Source organism: Agelaius tricolor, unplaced genomic scaffold, assembly GCF_023055355.1.
Source record: "Agelaius tricolor isolate 1412-34295 unplaced genomic scaffold, bAgeTri1.0.p SCAF_3, whole genome shotgun sequence".
Classification (NCBI taxonomy): Eukaryota; Metazoa; Chordata; class Aves; order Passeriformes; family Icteridae; genus Agelaius; species Agelaius tricolor.
Window position 1 is genome coordinate 59,311,906 of NW_027269263.1, and position 14,367 is coordinate 59,326,272.

Genomic DNA, 14,367 nt, shown 5'->3' on the forward strand with positions numbered 1-14,367 from the left:
AAATCTCTTTGCAAATTCAGATTTAAAACTGGAGGTGAAAAGGATCCTGCTGCTGTTTTACAAACCTGGAGCTACATCCATGGGGGTGGCTGAGCTGTGGTCAGCTTGCTCATGTGCCTGGAAATCACTGTGCAGGGTAGGATGCTCCTGCAGGCTTTACAGGACTCAGCTAGCACACACCAGCAAGTCCAAATCATCCTCCCAAAGCGAGCTATAAAATATCAGCAGTTGTTTGCTTGCAGGCAGAATACGAAGGCTGTATAGATATACATTGTGTTTATTTGCTATAACTCCTTTTTCATCAGCTTGAACCCATTTTTTATCTTTGTGGAAAGGCCAGTATGCAATGTGGGGTCAGTGGTGATAACAGAAACTGAAAATATTGGAGGTTAAATGTCTTTTGAGACTTGCATTTTCATTTTAGCTGTTGCTATGTGTGTGTAGCTGTCCACAGACCAGAGTGTGAGATCTGGAATGACATACTCCTTTTGAATTGCAACCAATTTTCTGACCAGCCAAATGAAAATATAAATTCAGGCTATGCTCAACTGTGTCTGCAGCCCTGCCATATTAATTGAATTACATATGGACCCAAGTGAGTTACAGGCAAACAAGCAAAAAAAAAAAAAAAAAAACCAAAAACCACAGAACCACCCTGCAAAGACAGTTAGAGAGATCAAGGGTCAAGATTTGTGGCAGCAAGAAAAATTAAGCTGCACAAGTGGTAGAAATGCCTTTATTAGGAAGACAAACTTCAGAGGTACAAAGCCCTGTTACATGGCCAAGCAGCTGTTACCTACGGCAATGGAAGGGATTTTTAAATTCACATTTCAAAAAATTTCATCCTTAAAACCAAAACACTGTTTAGTTAGCAGTGCACTGTTAATAGTTTCTAGTCCAGGACTGAACTGTAGAACTGGCTCATTTTACAATATTTAAGTGTGGAGGCACGTTGTAAACCCAAGTTTTAAGCAGTCTCTGATCAGCAGTAAGAGGAATGCGAGCCACATGCTCGTTAATGGAATGCAGCGTGTTCTAGCACCATCTAGCCAACTTTAAAGGCAACTTCAAGGCAGCAAACAGGTCCCAACTGCCACAATCCATCAGACTGGCAGTAATGGTGTTGTTGGAGCTGATGGGCTAAACAGCACAGTCACAGGACAGCCAGGGTTACAAATTCATCCATGTGTCTCTGTTTGGTTTAGGACTGAATTCACTCCTGAAAAAACGTGGTTCTTCCTACAAGGGAGAACATCCAGTGAAGAAACTGTTTAGCAACCTTACTAATCACCCAGAGGACAGGAAATAATCCAGGGCTTTGGGGTGTGGAGATGATGGAGAAGAATAAAATTATTGCAGTTATGACAGAGATTTTTCAAATAAAATCAGCATCAGAGTGCATTTTAATTTCCACTTAATGCCTACATAGTGTAGGAGATATTTTAATTCTAATTTGGGGAGTTTGATTTTTTCTTGTTACTGAGACCATTTTTCTCTCTTTTTTTTCCCCATATATTCTGAAAATTTTCTCATTACTGTATGTTTGCAATAATCTAAATTTGTGTATGGTAACCATGATCATAGTAACCTAAAATAAATAACACAAAAAATAAATGTTCTTCTCAGCGATTTGGAATGAATTTATGAGGAGATTTTATAGATCACCCTTGACCAGGTGGTGAGAAAGATTTCCAATTCAGAAGACCCTGGACACAGGAAAAGGAGAGTGAGCATGGTTCTTAGAAAGCAAAATCCCACAGGCCTTGTTCAGCCCTCACTCATCCAAGCTGAGTAATGTCAGTAGGAGTTTTCACTAGGAGCCTGGCTTAAGGAACTGAGAAAGGGACTGCATTGGACTGGGCTGCAATTTAATAAGTCTTCAAGGAAATGCTTGCTGGATCTTTCCTAGGATCTGTGGATAGGAATTGCTAGATTATGAATGCATTAGCCAAGGAGTTTATGACATTGCTTAAGACTCAGGGTATTTTAGCATGAACTGCCTTGACTTAAATTCTGGTTCTTTCATAAATTATATATTTTCTGGTTTTTTCCAGTATCTAAATTTCAAGTTGAAAGTATATTGCACCTTGTTTAGTGAAATACAAGTGTGCAGCATGCTGTAAACATTTAAGAAACTGCTCTCCCATCTTACATCTGAAAAAAGGTCACTGCCAAGAATTATTTGCAAGTCAGTGTTCCTGCTTGCTGCATGTGCCCTTCTTTGGGATGCTGGCATGACCCAACTCTGTCTTTGTGCAACTTGGTGCTCCATCCTCATGGAGGGACTCAAAATAATGGCCTGGTCCCAATTGTTGCTTTGCAAAATTCTGCTGATGAAAAGCAGCCCTGAATTGACTTAATCAACCAGTTAAATGGTGTTTATGACTGTCTCAGCTTTCTGGAACAGCGCAGAGTAGCTGGAGTAAATGGAAGGAGAGGCCCAGAGCTGCCAGTCTGAGGCAAAGGAAGGGGAACTGCAGCATTTCCTTCTCTTCCCACCCTGACAAGTAAGGCAGAATCTGGTGTAAACAGAGCCAGGGGGATGCAGCATCTGGCATGGCATGACACTGTCTGCCACACTCAGCTCTGCCTTCGCAGCCAGGAACAGCTCAGTCATCAGCAGTTACTTCAGAGGTTTCCCTCAGAGGGAGATTTATTCTTGGCACCCCAACCTGAGTGCTCTCAAAGCAGGAAAGCTTGTACCACTTCCAAGATTTCTGCTGGCTGAATTTACAGTTGGCTGGAGGATACAGGGGAAGTTTCTGTTCAGCTTATATGGTTTTCGCCATCGTGTCGTTAGCTCCTTTCAAAATAACAGCTTGCCTTCTTGACAGGAACGAATAAACTGGCAAGGCAATTCTTTCTTTGTTAACCTCTAGCTGGTCTCCAGCACCCCTGGTAAATGAACTGTCTCTAACTCCATTTGGCCTGTGTACTGCACCACAACAGCCCCTCTGCAGGGAGGGGGATGACCAGCTTTCTCCAGAGGGCCAGGTGGTTACCAAATGGCACCAAACGCTATTCCTTACTTCTGGAGCCCTGGATAGCTCAGCATTCATGGCATTCTCTGTTTTAACCATTTCCTCACAGCTCAGACATCTCTAGCTGGAAGGCACAGCACAGGACAGATCCATGCATAGGAAAAACCCATTTATAGGTAGATATCATTAATCTTTCTAATTCTTAAAAAACTTGCAAAGGGAAGAAAACTTGTAAGCTTATTGTTCCATATATGTGAAGGAGGCACCTGGATTTGTTGCTGTAATAATAAAAGTAATCTTTCTCTTCTATGGCAAAAGCTTTTACCCCTCTGAAGAACACAGTCTAAGGGAAAATTTTTGTGCTCAGTGGTTTGGATAGCTTGGTCTAATTATTCTCATTATTAACCTCAGTTACAAAATAATTTCTCCTACAGGTAATTTAACTGAAGATGTTTAATACTGGCAGTCTGACAAATAGATCTATATAATATAATTTATTGATATTTTAAATCCATATCTTTAACTATATCTCAAGTTCCCCAAAACAAAATCCTTGCTAGGATACTTTTAGTGTCAGATATGGAATAAAGAACACTCTGCAACCTGAATGTAGTGCTGAAAATAATGGAATAAAATATTATTTTGATGTTTCTTGAGTGTGAACATATACATGTAGTTAGTAGTTTAGTTCCAAACTTTCTTCTTAAGCTCAAAGGCTACAAACACCTTGGAGGGGTTTCATACTTTTTATATTTTATTTGCTGACATTACAAAGCAAAAAAACTTGATGAAAGAAATAAAGTGCAGCATCTTTTGAAGATTATAAAAGGTAATATATTTAAGAGTATTGGTGTGTAAAAGGGTTATAATGAAAAGAGTTAAATTAAAGTGGGACTATTAGCATGAATTTAGCTGAGGAAAGGAAAAGGAATAAAGAAGAGTCCATAGAGAGAAGGAGGAATAGAACCCTAAAGAAGAAGAGCTTTTAAGGAGGAAATGGCTTAATTTTTAACCAAAATTAAGTGGGGCATAAAAGCTCTTCAAAGGTCTCAACCAGAATCTCATTGTGAGCAGTAAAAGGACCTTAGTCTTGGTGAGATTTAACCTATGGGAAAATTGGGCTTTCAAGGCTAATATAAAATTAACATTTGTCCATCATATAACAGCATGCAGCAGTGAGGAAATGTTCACAGTGTTCCTGTAAGAACCATGGCATGTTCCATTGCTCTGCTTATTTCTGGGGTCTTCTCCTTCTCTCTGTGCCATTTTCAGCAAAGCCTTACAAATATTACAAGATTTTTTCCAAATACTGAATCAAATAATGAAATTTCTTAGGCAGATATTGTAGGCAAAACCGTATATAATACAGCTTTCACTGAGGTTTTATTATACAAAAAGCCTGAAAGGAAGCCCTGGACATCATGTCTTAAGTTGTTGGCTTGAAAAAAAGTAAAACCAGCATGGCTCTTAGGGGCCTTGAACTGCAGCCAGGGAGAGCAGAAACTGGAAAAAGGACTACTGCAAAGAGCCAGGAACAGCAACTATCCAAAGGGTTGAGAACCCAAGGTTAAACAAATGCATTTTTCTTACTCCTTCCCCACACTGCATGTTGCTGTACAAGCCAGAAAACAATCCTTTTTATCAACTCTCATTTACCATGGACAACAATAATGGCCATTTTTTAATTTGGCTTTTTTTTTTTCCTAAAATCCTTTAGAAAAAAAATATATGGCTCTATAAAATGCTGGATATGTTGAAATCCCTTTGCCTAAACTGCCTTGAATGTGGAGCTCAGCAAACATTCAGGTTCATTTATAAGGCCAGCATATGAGGCTGTTTGTTTATCAGGCATTCAAATCAGGAATAATGAAGCTGATAGAGTGCTAAGAATACACAAATGCTGTTTGCTTTGTAAAGCTGTATATGGAATTCAATAATGAATCCTGGGATATAGGACAGTCTATCACTGTAGAGTAATTATTTGTTGACTGCTGAGCCAGCTGTGTTGAATTTGCTTCTTGGTGTGTTCAGAATGCCAAAGCATCTCTAAATCTCAGCCTTTAGTTTAGATTAGACATGTTAAATGACAGCACATTTTTTATTACTTACACTGTGCTAGCCTCCTGATGCTAAAAGGAAATTTTTCTTGAGATGATATAGAACAAGGTAAATTGGAAAGGAGAGTGAATAGAAGAACTTTTGTTGACTAATTACTTGTCTTAAAATGCTCTCAGAGATGGTAATGGCAATATCTACAAGCTGTTGATGTCTTGGGACTGTGAGGACTGATTCTGCCCATGTGGAAACAGAAGAGGACACACATCAATGTTAAAGAAAGGTAAATACTGCATGGAAAGCAAAGCTCCTCTGCATGCAGGTAGGTGTGAGCATGCATGTATATCTGGGACTACTCCGGTCAAGTGTCTGTGTGTGGTTGTACTTGGGCTCACAGCACAGGAGCTCACTGGGGTGCCTGAGAAAGGCTCATTGTAAAGGATAAAGAAGCTCTGGTGCCCTGGGACCTGGCCAATTGCTTCAGGCAAAAGCCACAATGCCACAGCCTGGTTTTTTTATGGTCTGCACAACAGAATTACATCTGCTGCCTTCATTCTGGAGGCAACACTTAATTCCAGAGGCAACAATAATCTGGTAGCATTGGGAGCCACACCAGTGCTGGCAGCTCCTCTCGTGCAACATTTTTCACTGGTCACCTCTGGGCTTCTCTGGCTGCCTGGAGGGTGGGTGTTTACCATCAACTCCATAATAGGGGCATGTCCTAACTCATCTATAAAAAGAGGAAGTGTAGCTGAAGTGAATATTGCCTCAGTCTTGTGAGAAAGTGCCTGAGTTCTGCATCCTGCACTTACTCAAAGGGAAACCTTATTGCCACCAGAAGGGAGACCTTAGAAAAAGCAGGAGCTCCCAGTGGAGGAAGAAAAGTGATCTAACAGACATTTTAAAGTCAAGGGAGGAGTGTTAGACACCTAGAGTTCTCACATCTGAAATCCAGGTCTTGTTTTGCCAGGGCTTGGAGCCAAGGAATCAAAACCTTAAGTGCTGAACCCTTCAGGAGAGGGCAAAAAGAGTCGGGGAAGAAGATCAGCAAAAGACAACTGAGCAGGATGGACAGAGGATCAGACCTGGTAAAGTTTTCTCAGAGTGTAAAACTCTGTAAATGTCCGTCTGTTTTGGAGCCTTATCCCAACATTTCCTACAGCATGTGGGAGTGCTTGAAAGCTCAGATTCTGACCCAGACTGGTCTGAGTGCTGAGCAGGTAACTATCCAAGATCAGCACATCTAGGAACCAGCCAGTACAGAAATCCTGGAGTGAGGTCATCTTAGCCACTCACACCTCATAAAGCCTTGCAGCAACCTATCTATCTGGGAAATCAAAATCTGGGTTTAACAATCCAGAACCTTGTTGTGAAGGTCAGTATTTGTGACATTTCATTTTCAATTATTATCCCAAGGAACTGATGAGGACCTATGCTTCCTTGCAAAACCCATCTGGGTAAACAGCCAGTAAGAAGAGCAGCAATAACACTGCTCAGATGATAACTGCAGGAAAAAGGAGCATACTGTAGGTGTCAGGCAGGTAATTTCACTCCAAGTACAAGCCAGGAAACTGGGGGAGAGCTGTGAGTCCCTGTGGTGCAGCCCCAGCAGCCTGTGTTCCCTGCAGAGGTGCCTGGAGAATGCCAGGAGTCTCAGCTGAAAGAATCAGGATTTCACAGAATGTGTGACTTTTTTTTTTTTTTTTCCCTGCAGTTTAATAAACGAAAAAAAAATCTTATTCTCTTTTTAAACAATGAATGAAAGAAAAGTAACCTGCTTTTATGCAAGGTGTTTATATGGGATAATCTCTGAAAAAATTAATCTCTGACTTCTCATGAGTTCCTTGTTATCTCTGTGACTGGGGCTTCAGTCCAGAGCAGGGCTGGGAACTGACCAGCTACAATACCTGATGCTCCAAATATTTTCTTGAACTTATTTGGAAAATCTAGGGAATTGCTTTTCAGGTTCTTATCTTAATAATAATAATAAAAAAAAGTTCTTTTTTTTAGTGCACATCCATAAGGGGGAGCCAACAAATTTTTAAATGTTGCAACACACTTTATTTTGTTGGGCATTTTAGATATTCAATTAAATAGCACTATGTTAAACTACATTTTGTTCTTTCTTACACACTATATGATGCATATTCACTGTCATGACAGTTTCATCATGCTAGGAACTTATACACATACCTACAATTTTAAAACCAAGATTCTCTTAATAAAACACGCATATCTACAGTAACAACAATTGCAAAGAACACATTGTTAGGTCAAGATTTCAGCAAACTTTACAAACTACACAAAATAAAAAGGCAAAAAAAAATACCAGTACACAGTGAAGTTCTTGGCAGAGAACATATCTTTACATTTGGTGAAGTTATGCCTAGAAGTCATTTTGCTTTTGCATTTTTTTAAGGAATAAAATTATATACATTATTTAGAAATCCTCCAAATAGGAAGTATTAAATAGCACAAATAATATTACAGTCTTAAATTTTGGTGTTACCTACAGTAGAGGGGCTACTTTAAACAAAAATTGCAGTTTGTCTATTCTGTACATTTAAGGCCAAACACTCAGCTGGTATCAACCCCAGTAGCTGTAAGGACAACAGGGAAGTTACATTAGTTTATAGCAGCTGAGCATCTGGTTCCTGACTTCTCTATACATGCAGGAAGGCTCCTAAAGCATGGAAGCTTGGACCAGTTATGCACTGACAGAAGCTAATTATATTTATATACTGGAGTTCTCATGCAGCAGGAAAAATGTTAGTTTAAGTATAATCCCTTAAACAGTCATACCATAATAATGGTATATGAAGCAGCTTTAAAAATATTATTTTATAATCACATGAAACTCTGAGCTATGCTGATTGTTTTAATGGAATCCCTTATTGCCAATATTCTATTAGAAAACAGTGTAACTGTAATTTCTGAGGCCTAATGGGGGCCTATTAAAATATCACTGTACCTAACCACTTGAAGGGCAATTTGTACCCTGAAACACCTATTAATCACTGTATTCCATCTGGAAGCAATTCTGATCCTCACAACAGACATTAGTATCACACTAACTCTGCAGTGAATCTGCTGGGGAGATAGGAAGAGCATGGCAGCATACAGAGAATATGCACAAGTCATTCCAGGAGGTAATTCTAGACCAGGGCACTTGATTTTTGGTTTGTCACTTACACACCTCAGAAGTTAGTCATATTCAGGGAAAAAAAAAAAAAGAAAAAAAAAGGAAAATAAAAGAAAAACAAACAAACAAAAAAAAACCAACAAAAAAAAAGGAAAAAAAAGAAGAAAAAAAAGATGGATTTCTCCAGAACCTACTTTGCTAGCTCTTGGGGCCAAATTCAATCTCACGAAGGTCAGAGGTCAGAGAAAGTTTCCTGATGGTTTCCATAAGAAAGACCTTAGTTATTAATGTCTAAATATTGCAGAAATACACATTGAGACCTTGAGTAAGGAGAGCACTTAACTAGATGGCAATATGTGAGCAGGCTGGCACTGCATGCTAGCAGTAGGCACACAAATTAAATTCAAAGAGATCCCACCAGCATAAAAGGGATTTAGAGACTGTTTAAATGGTGTGATCAGGGCTCATTTCCCAGCTTCCTTCACGAGGTGGTGATAAAGTGACAATCCAGCTAATGGCAGATAAATACCAGTGTTACCTCCATTGCATTAATCTGAATTCACACAGACACAAACCCAGAAGTGTTTCCCCATGCCCTGTAGAATTACTCCAAGTGTAGTCTAATAGAATTAGAATTATAATTTAACTCAGATTTGAGCTGAACATCAGTTTATATTTTTGTATAATGCCATAAATAATTGTGATTTTTCTAGGGTACTCATACATTTTTAATCCCTGTTACTGTTTTGAACAGACTCAGTGGCTTCCAGAACACTCTTACATAGTAAAAGCATTGATGATCTGTCCCTCTTTATGGCATTTGCATTGCTCAAAAAAAAAACCCTGACTGCTTTTCCTAGGATGACTTGGTGTACACTCACCCAATTTTCAACAAAACTTGCTTCATTAGACCTGACAGCTGCTTCTTAAACAAAAGATTTCTGTTTGAACATGCCTCTCAAGTTATAGTTTTTGGTTTTTGACCTAAACCCATTTTTCAGCTTTATTTTTCCCTCATTCTTTTTCTTCTTTTTTTCTTTTCCTGATCTGCTTTTTACCAGAGAACTGAAAATAGAAGCAAATTGGGAAAATAACATGGAAAAGAATAAGGATACAAAAACTGGAAAATGGGAATCATTTAATTAGAAAATTCTAGTTAAAATATTTGCAACTTTGAGAAAACAGTTGAAAAAATAATGTTTTAAAAATTTCAAAGACACTTATGACTTGTTTCCACATTGCAGACTAGCTCCAATTTAATCATGGAACAGAATAAAGATAATCTATATTTTTCATTTCTGAACAAGCACTATATGGTATATCTACATTCTGTCCTTTGAAAAGAAACTGGAGTGTAATCCTTTAAAAAGTAGCTAAAATACCTAAGTCACTTAGGTGTTTTTCAAAATTGTATGTATAATGAACATTCTCATGTTACCTTTGTGCCACTTATAAAGCTATGTAGTGTTACAGGACTCCCTATTTTAATAAAAATCAATATGAGCAGAGGTATTTTAAGTTACATTCCAGAACTCATTAATTTATTACAACTCATACTATGCACAATAATCAGTGCTTACTCTGATAAAGTATAAATTCTTTGTTTTTCTTCTGTTTGTTCCTTCATTTGACCTCTGAGCAAATGAAACATTTCTAGTACATTTTACTTGCTTCCTAGCTGCATGCATTCACATGATTTGATCGATGAGTGAAAGCTGTAAACCCAATATTGAGCAGTAAACAAGAAGAAACTCATGTTCTTAAACACAGTGCAAGGAAATCTTAGTACCATCCTCCTCTAAGTATGCATCTTAACCCAGATTCTTTCACCACCTGTCTAGCTGGTCCAGGTCCAGAGTTGCAAGACAACGCACTGATTTTGTAAAAAATTCTATTCAGCTGTAATTAAATACTGAGATGTTAAAAGTGAATCTGGTTTAAGATGAATACCCAGTGCTGCTTCTAGGACAAAGCCCAGGCTTGAATCACTAAGTACCTAGGAAACAAAATGCTCTGAGTTATTTTCTTATGTTACACTGCATTTAATTGGGAGACAGATCTTTTGTGTGTCTTGCTGGATTTTCATTTAATTTTTTATCAGATTTGCACGAATTTGTTCACAATAGACAAATATAAGCCCCCTACACTGAGGACAAAAATATCTATTACTATAAAATAAAATTAAGATCCAGGTAATTGATTTCTTCTATTTCTACTTTTTCTACTATTGATAAGGGCCTTTAGTTTGCTGTAGTCCCCTCTCATCTTCTGGGATTCCTCCCTGTGCTGCCCTGCCTGCCTGCTGTCTTTGCAGTACTGGTTGATCATCTGCATCTCGGAGTGGCTGAAAGCCCCCACAAAGTCCTTGGGGTGGAACTGCAGCGCTCGCACTGAGCTGGCCCAGGTCCAAGGGGACCACTTGTCAGTCATGACAGCCACCATCTCTGAATCCAGCACCTTGAAATTGATCTTTGCCAAGGTCTGCTTGAAGTTGTTCTCTGTTGCGATGCAGTGGTAGAGCCCTCGGTCGCTGTCCTGCACGGAGCGGATCAGGAGCCCGTGCTCAGTAGCTATGATCCTCTCATTCAGCTTCACCTGGAGAGCAAAAAGGCAGAAGGAGCCTTTAAGGGAAGGTTATGGAACAACAGAGTACTGGAGCTTCTGGTAAGCTTCACTTCAAACATGACTTTCTTGAAGTTACTGTATTTTTATATAATTATCTTCAAGAGACCACCTTTAGAAGAGAGCATTTCAAAGAAGGCAAGTGTTGCTAAAGAAAATGACTTAAATAATTTTATTTCTTATGTTAGAATAAATCTGGTCAGGATGTAGACAAAGATGAAAATCTGGAAACCACATGAAATAGAAGTTTTCATAATGTTTGAATAGTAGAGTTGAAGAAATGAACTTTTATTTGCCCTGTTGCACTCCTGAGATTGTCTCTTTCAGCATCAAGAGACTGCTGCTGAGACTCAGTGGAAAAAAGGTGCAGGACCAGAGAGGCTAATTTGGCATTGAACTCAAGGTGGCTTCTCATTAAATATTTTGACTTTGAGCAGGTTCCTGCTGAAGAACTCTATCTGCTCTGCAGAGTCTGTAGCCTTATATAAAAATTATCACCACAGTGGTCTCAAGTGGGACTTGGCTCAATGTTAACCAAGAGCACAGGTACTCTCCTGTTTCCTTTCTGGCTTCAGACTCTGCACTGTCCCAGGAGATGGTCACATCATCTGAAAGAAGCAAGTTACCAGAGCTTGTTATCATCCAATTATAAGTGAATGTGCAGATGTCCCTTTGCATATCAGTATGAAGTAAAAATTGCAAGTTCAATCCATTATGAAAGGAAACCACTGCTGGTATTTTTCTGAATGGTTTTTCTATTTTGCTACTGTATTTTGCATTATACTTGGTTCTCTTGGGAACTAATTTACTTATTATGGTATTCTGCTATTGTAAACTTTTGTAGACATTGTGGAAGATTTCCAGACATCTGAGAGCTTGAAAACTAATCAACACTTTGATTGCTTTATTCAGTCTGTTGTACCATGAAACTGCATCGATTCTAATATATTTACTGAACCTAAGAGCAAAAAAAGGGAGATGTTCTACTGAAGCAATGGGTTAAGGAATTGCACCTATTGCCAGGACATGGCTTTGAATAGTTAGAAAACTCAGTGAGACATTTTTAATTCCCCTCTGTTTTTGTAAAATGGCCTGATAGGAGAATTATACTTTACAGTATTTATAACCTATCAACAGACACCACATTACTTAAAAGTTCCTTTTGAAAGATGTTTCTTTTTATTCATATAGTAAGTGCCTTGGATTTGCAATGGATTTTTTCCCCTTTTATATTACTTAAGGAAGGAACATTCCCCATACACAATCATACTGTATATTACAGTGCTGAAACTCGAGAGCCTTAGAGAGTGCAGTAATGGAAAATGTGATTGCACCATGGTGAGGAAATGCTTTTGTCAATACGTGTTCTTAGCCTGGACTAGTTTCTTGCTAAAGAAACCTTTCACATTTCTCCCAATTTTGCCTTTTATCTCTTCAATAGCACAGAGGAGCTACTGCATGCTGACTTCTTCCTGAACTTTATACAAGTTCTTCCTTTTATGCCTATTTCCTTAGATCAATAAGAAGTTCTGAGTGCTGCAAACCTTCAGTTTGCAATCAGTAAGGTGTGAAGCAAAGATTCTTTAATTTTCTGTAGCTGTTCTGATCTGACAGAAATCTGTGGGGCTGAGGATGAAGTCTCAGCTGTACTGGGTCTGCTCTTATTCATATGAGTAAATGATGGTCACTGTCCTTCCTCCACACAAATTCTCCAGCTTCACTGTAGCCAGACTGCCTGATAAAAACACAAACTGTTCCCTCCCTTTATCTGGGGAGGGAATCTCATGCTGACTGAGGATCCTCCCAGAGCTCCTGTTCACATAACTCACCTCTTTCCTCCTGTCATTGTCTTTCTGTAGCAGCCATTTAATAGAAGCCTGAGGAGATTTAGGTGTGCATTCCAGAAAGGTGGTGTTGTTTTTTACTCCATACTGCACTATTTCTGCTGCGTTTCTGTATGCTAGAAAGAAAGAAAGAAAAAAAAAAAAAAAAAAAAAGAAAAAGAAAACAGGTCAGGATACTATGAATGGTGATTTGATTAAGAAAATATGTAACTCTTTGCAATATAGATTAAATGAACTATGCCTGATTCTGATATTGGCCAAAATTAAATATTTTTTAGGAAAAATTTTCAAATAAATTAAACGGAATGTGAAGAAGCAAATTCAGTTTCAAATCCCAATGTTTTCAGAGTGACGTGGTCTGTTCTGAGAAATTAGGACACCTATAGGCTGATAAACTTTGGTGATGGGATAACTGAGCTCAGGGATATTTTTCTGTGAAATGATCTCATTCTCTACTACTCCAAAAGAGAATGAAGCATTTAATGTATTTCTTCACCTTTTATGAGTTGGGGGAATAAGGCTGTATGATCAAAATAAAGCATCATGCCCTAAAGAAGGCTCCAGCTACTCCAGCTGCATCCAGCATCCCAGGGAGGAGAGAGAGGGCAGGCTGGGCTCCTGCTCCTCTGCTTCTCTTCCAACACATGGAAGGGACTTGGCTCTCAACCTGAAATGTGATGAATATGTAGACAGGCCAGCAACAGAGAGAAAGACAGATTTATAGCACTCCAGCAACACCTGGGCAAGTGCTGAGCATATGTCAGCACTTGGACTTGTGTCCCTTTATAGTCTCCATAGATGAATAATTGGCAGCCACCAGTAGGAACTTCTGGATGCTTATTGCTTTGGTCCTCAAAACAAAGCACCTCCAGATTGAAAAGTTTGTCTCATATATGAAATACTTTTTTTTTGAGAAAGGAGCAATGGAAATTATTGAAATAATATGAGAACTGCAAATACCTAGAAGTCTGCATGTCTAAAATCTGATTCTGTTCTTGCACAGTCCTAAGACTGGCTTTTCTCAGACTCTACTTTATCTCCAATTTTTTTCAGTTTCTTTCATCAACTGATATGTGAAACTGAAATACATTCATCTGAAGGAAGGAGATTTTCCTGGTTCTAGTCCTTCAGCACATTTAGGAAGCTGTACCAAAACCAATTCTAACTAATAGGAGAATAATGTGGAAATACTTCACATTCAAAGTGCATTTCTGTAATGGCTATAAGGGCTAACACAAACATAACAATATTAAACAGACGTGAAACAAAAACATACAAGATTGCTTAGTTCTTGATGATTTATTTAAAAATAACAGTGTGCCAAAAATGTTAAGTTTATATGTGCTTAGAGGTCTACCGTGTTTTAAGACTTGGATTCAGCATGATGCTTCTCTATGAGCATGGAAGATTCCTTGGCTTTGCTTGGCTCTCTGTTCTTTTGTTCTTTAAGTAAATTTTACTTTTTTTCCCAAACACAGTCATTTTGCTATAAATGGCTGTAAATTATATTTTGCAAGTGTCTAAATTGCTCTTTCTTTTCATATTTTTTTTTTTTCCAGGGAAACAACTGCCATCTACCTACCCTATATCCCACTGCTGCTACCGAAACTTCCTTTACAAAGATGCTAAAATACATAAACCTATAAATACATCCACATTGCAAAAGTGGCTGGAAAACAAGAAACTTACTTCACAAGACTGTCAAGGTTGAAACAATTATCCC

At 38.5% G+C, this 14,367-nt stretch overlaps 1 protein-coding gene across 1 annotated transcript in view; it reads right to left on the reverse strand.

The window, feature by feature from the left end:
• Nucleotides 1-7,074: 7,074 nt before the first annotated feature.
• Nucleotides 7,075-14,367, reverse strand: part of SEMA3C (semaphorin 3C) — a 118,355-nt gene continuing 111,062 nt past the window's right edge. The window contains exons 17-18 of the mRNA XM_071424018.1: nucleotides 12,630-12,760; nucleotides 7,075-10,773 (exon numbers count right to left, since the gene is read on the reverse strand). Of these exons, the coding sequence (XP_071280119.1) occupies nucleotides 10,360-10,773; nucleotides 12,630-12,760 (545 nt within the window). The 3' untranslated portion in view covers nucleotides 7,075-10,359. The remainder of the gene's footprint in view (nucleotides 10,774-12,629; nucleotides 12,761-14,367) is intronic.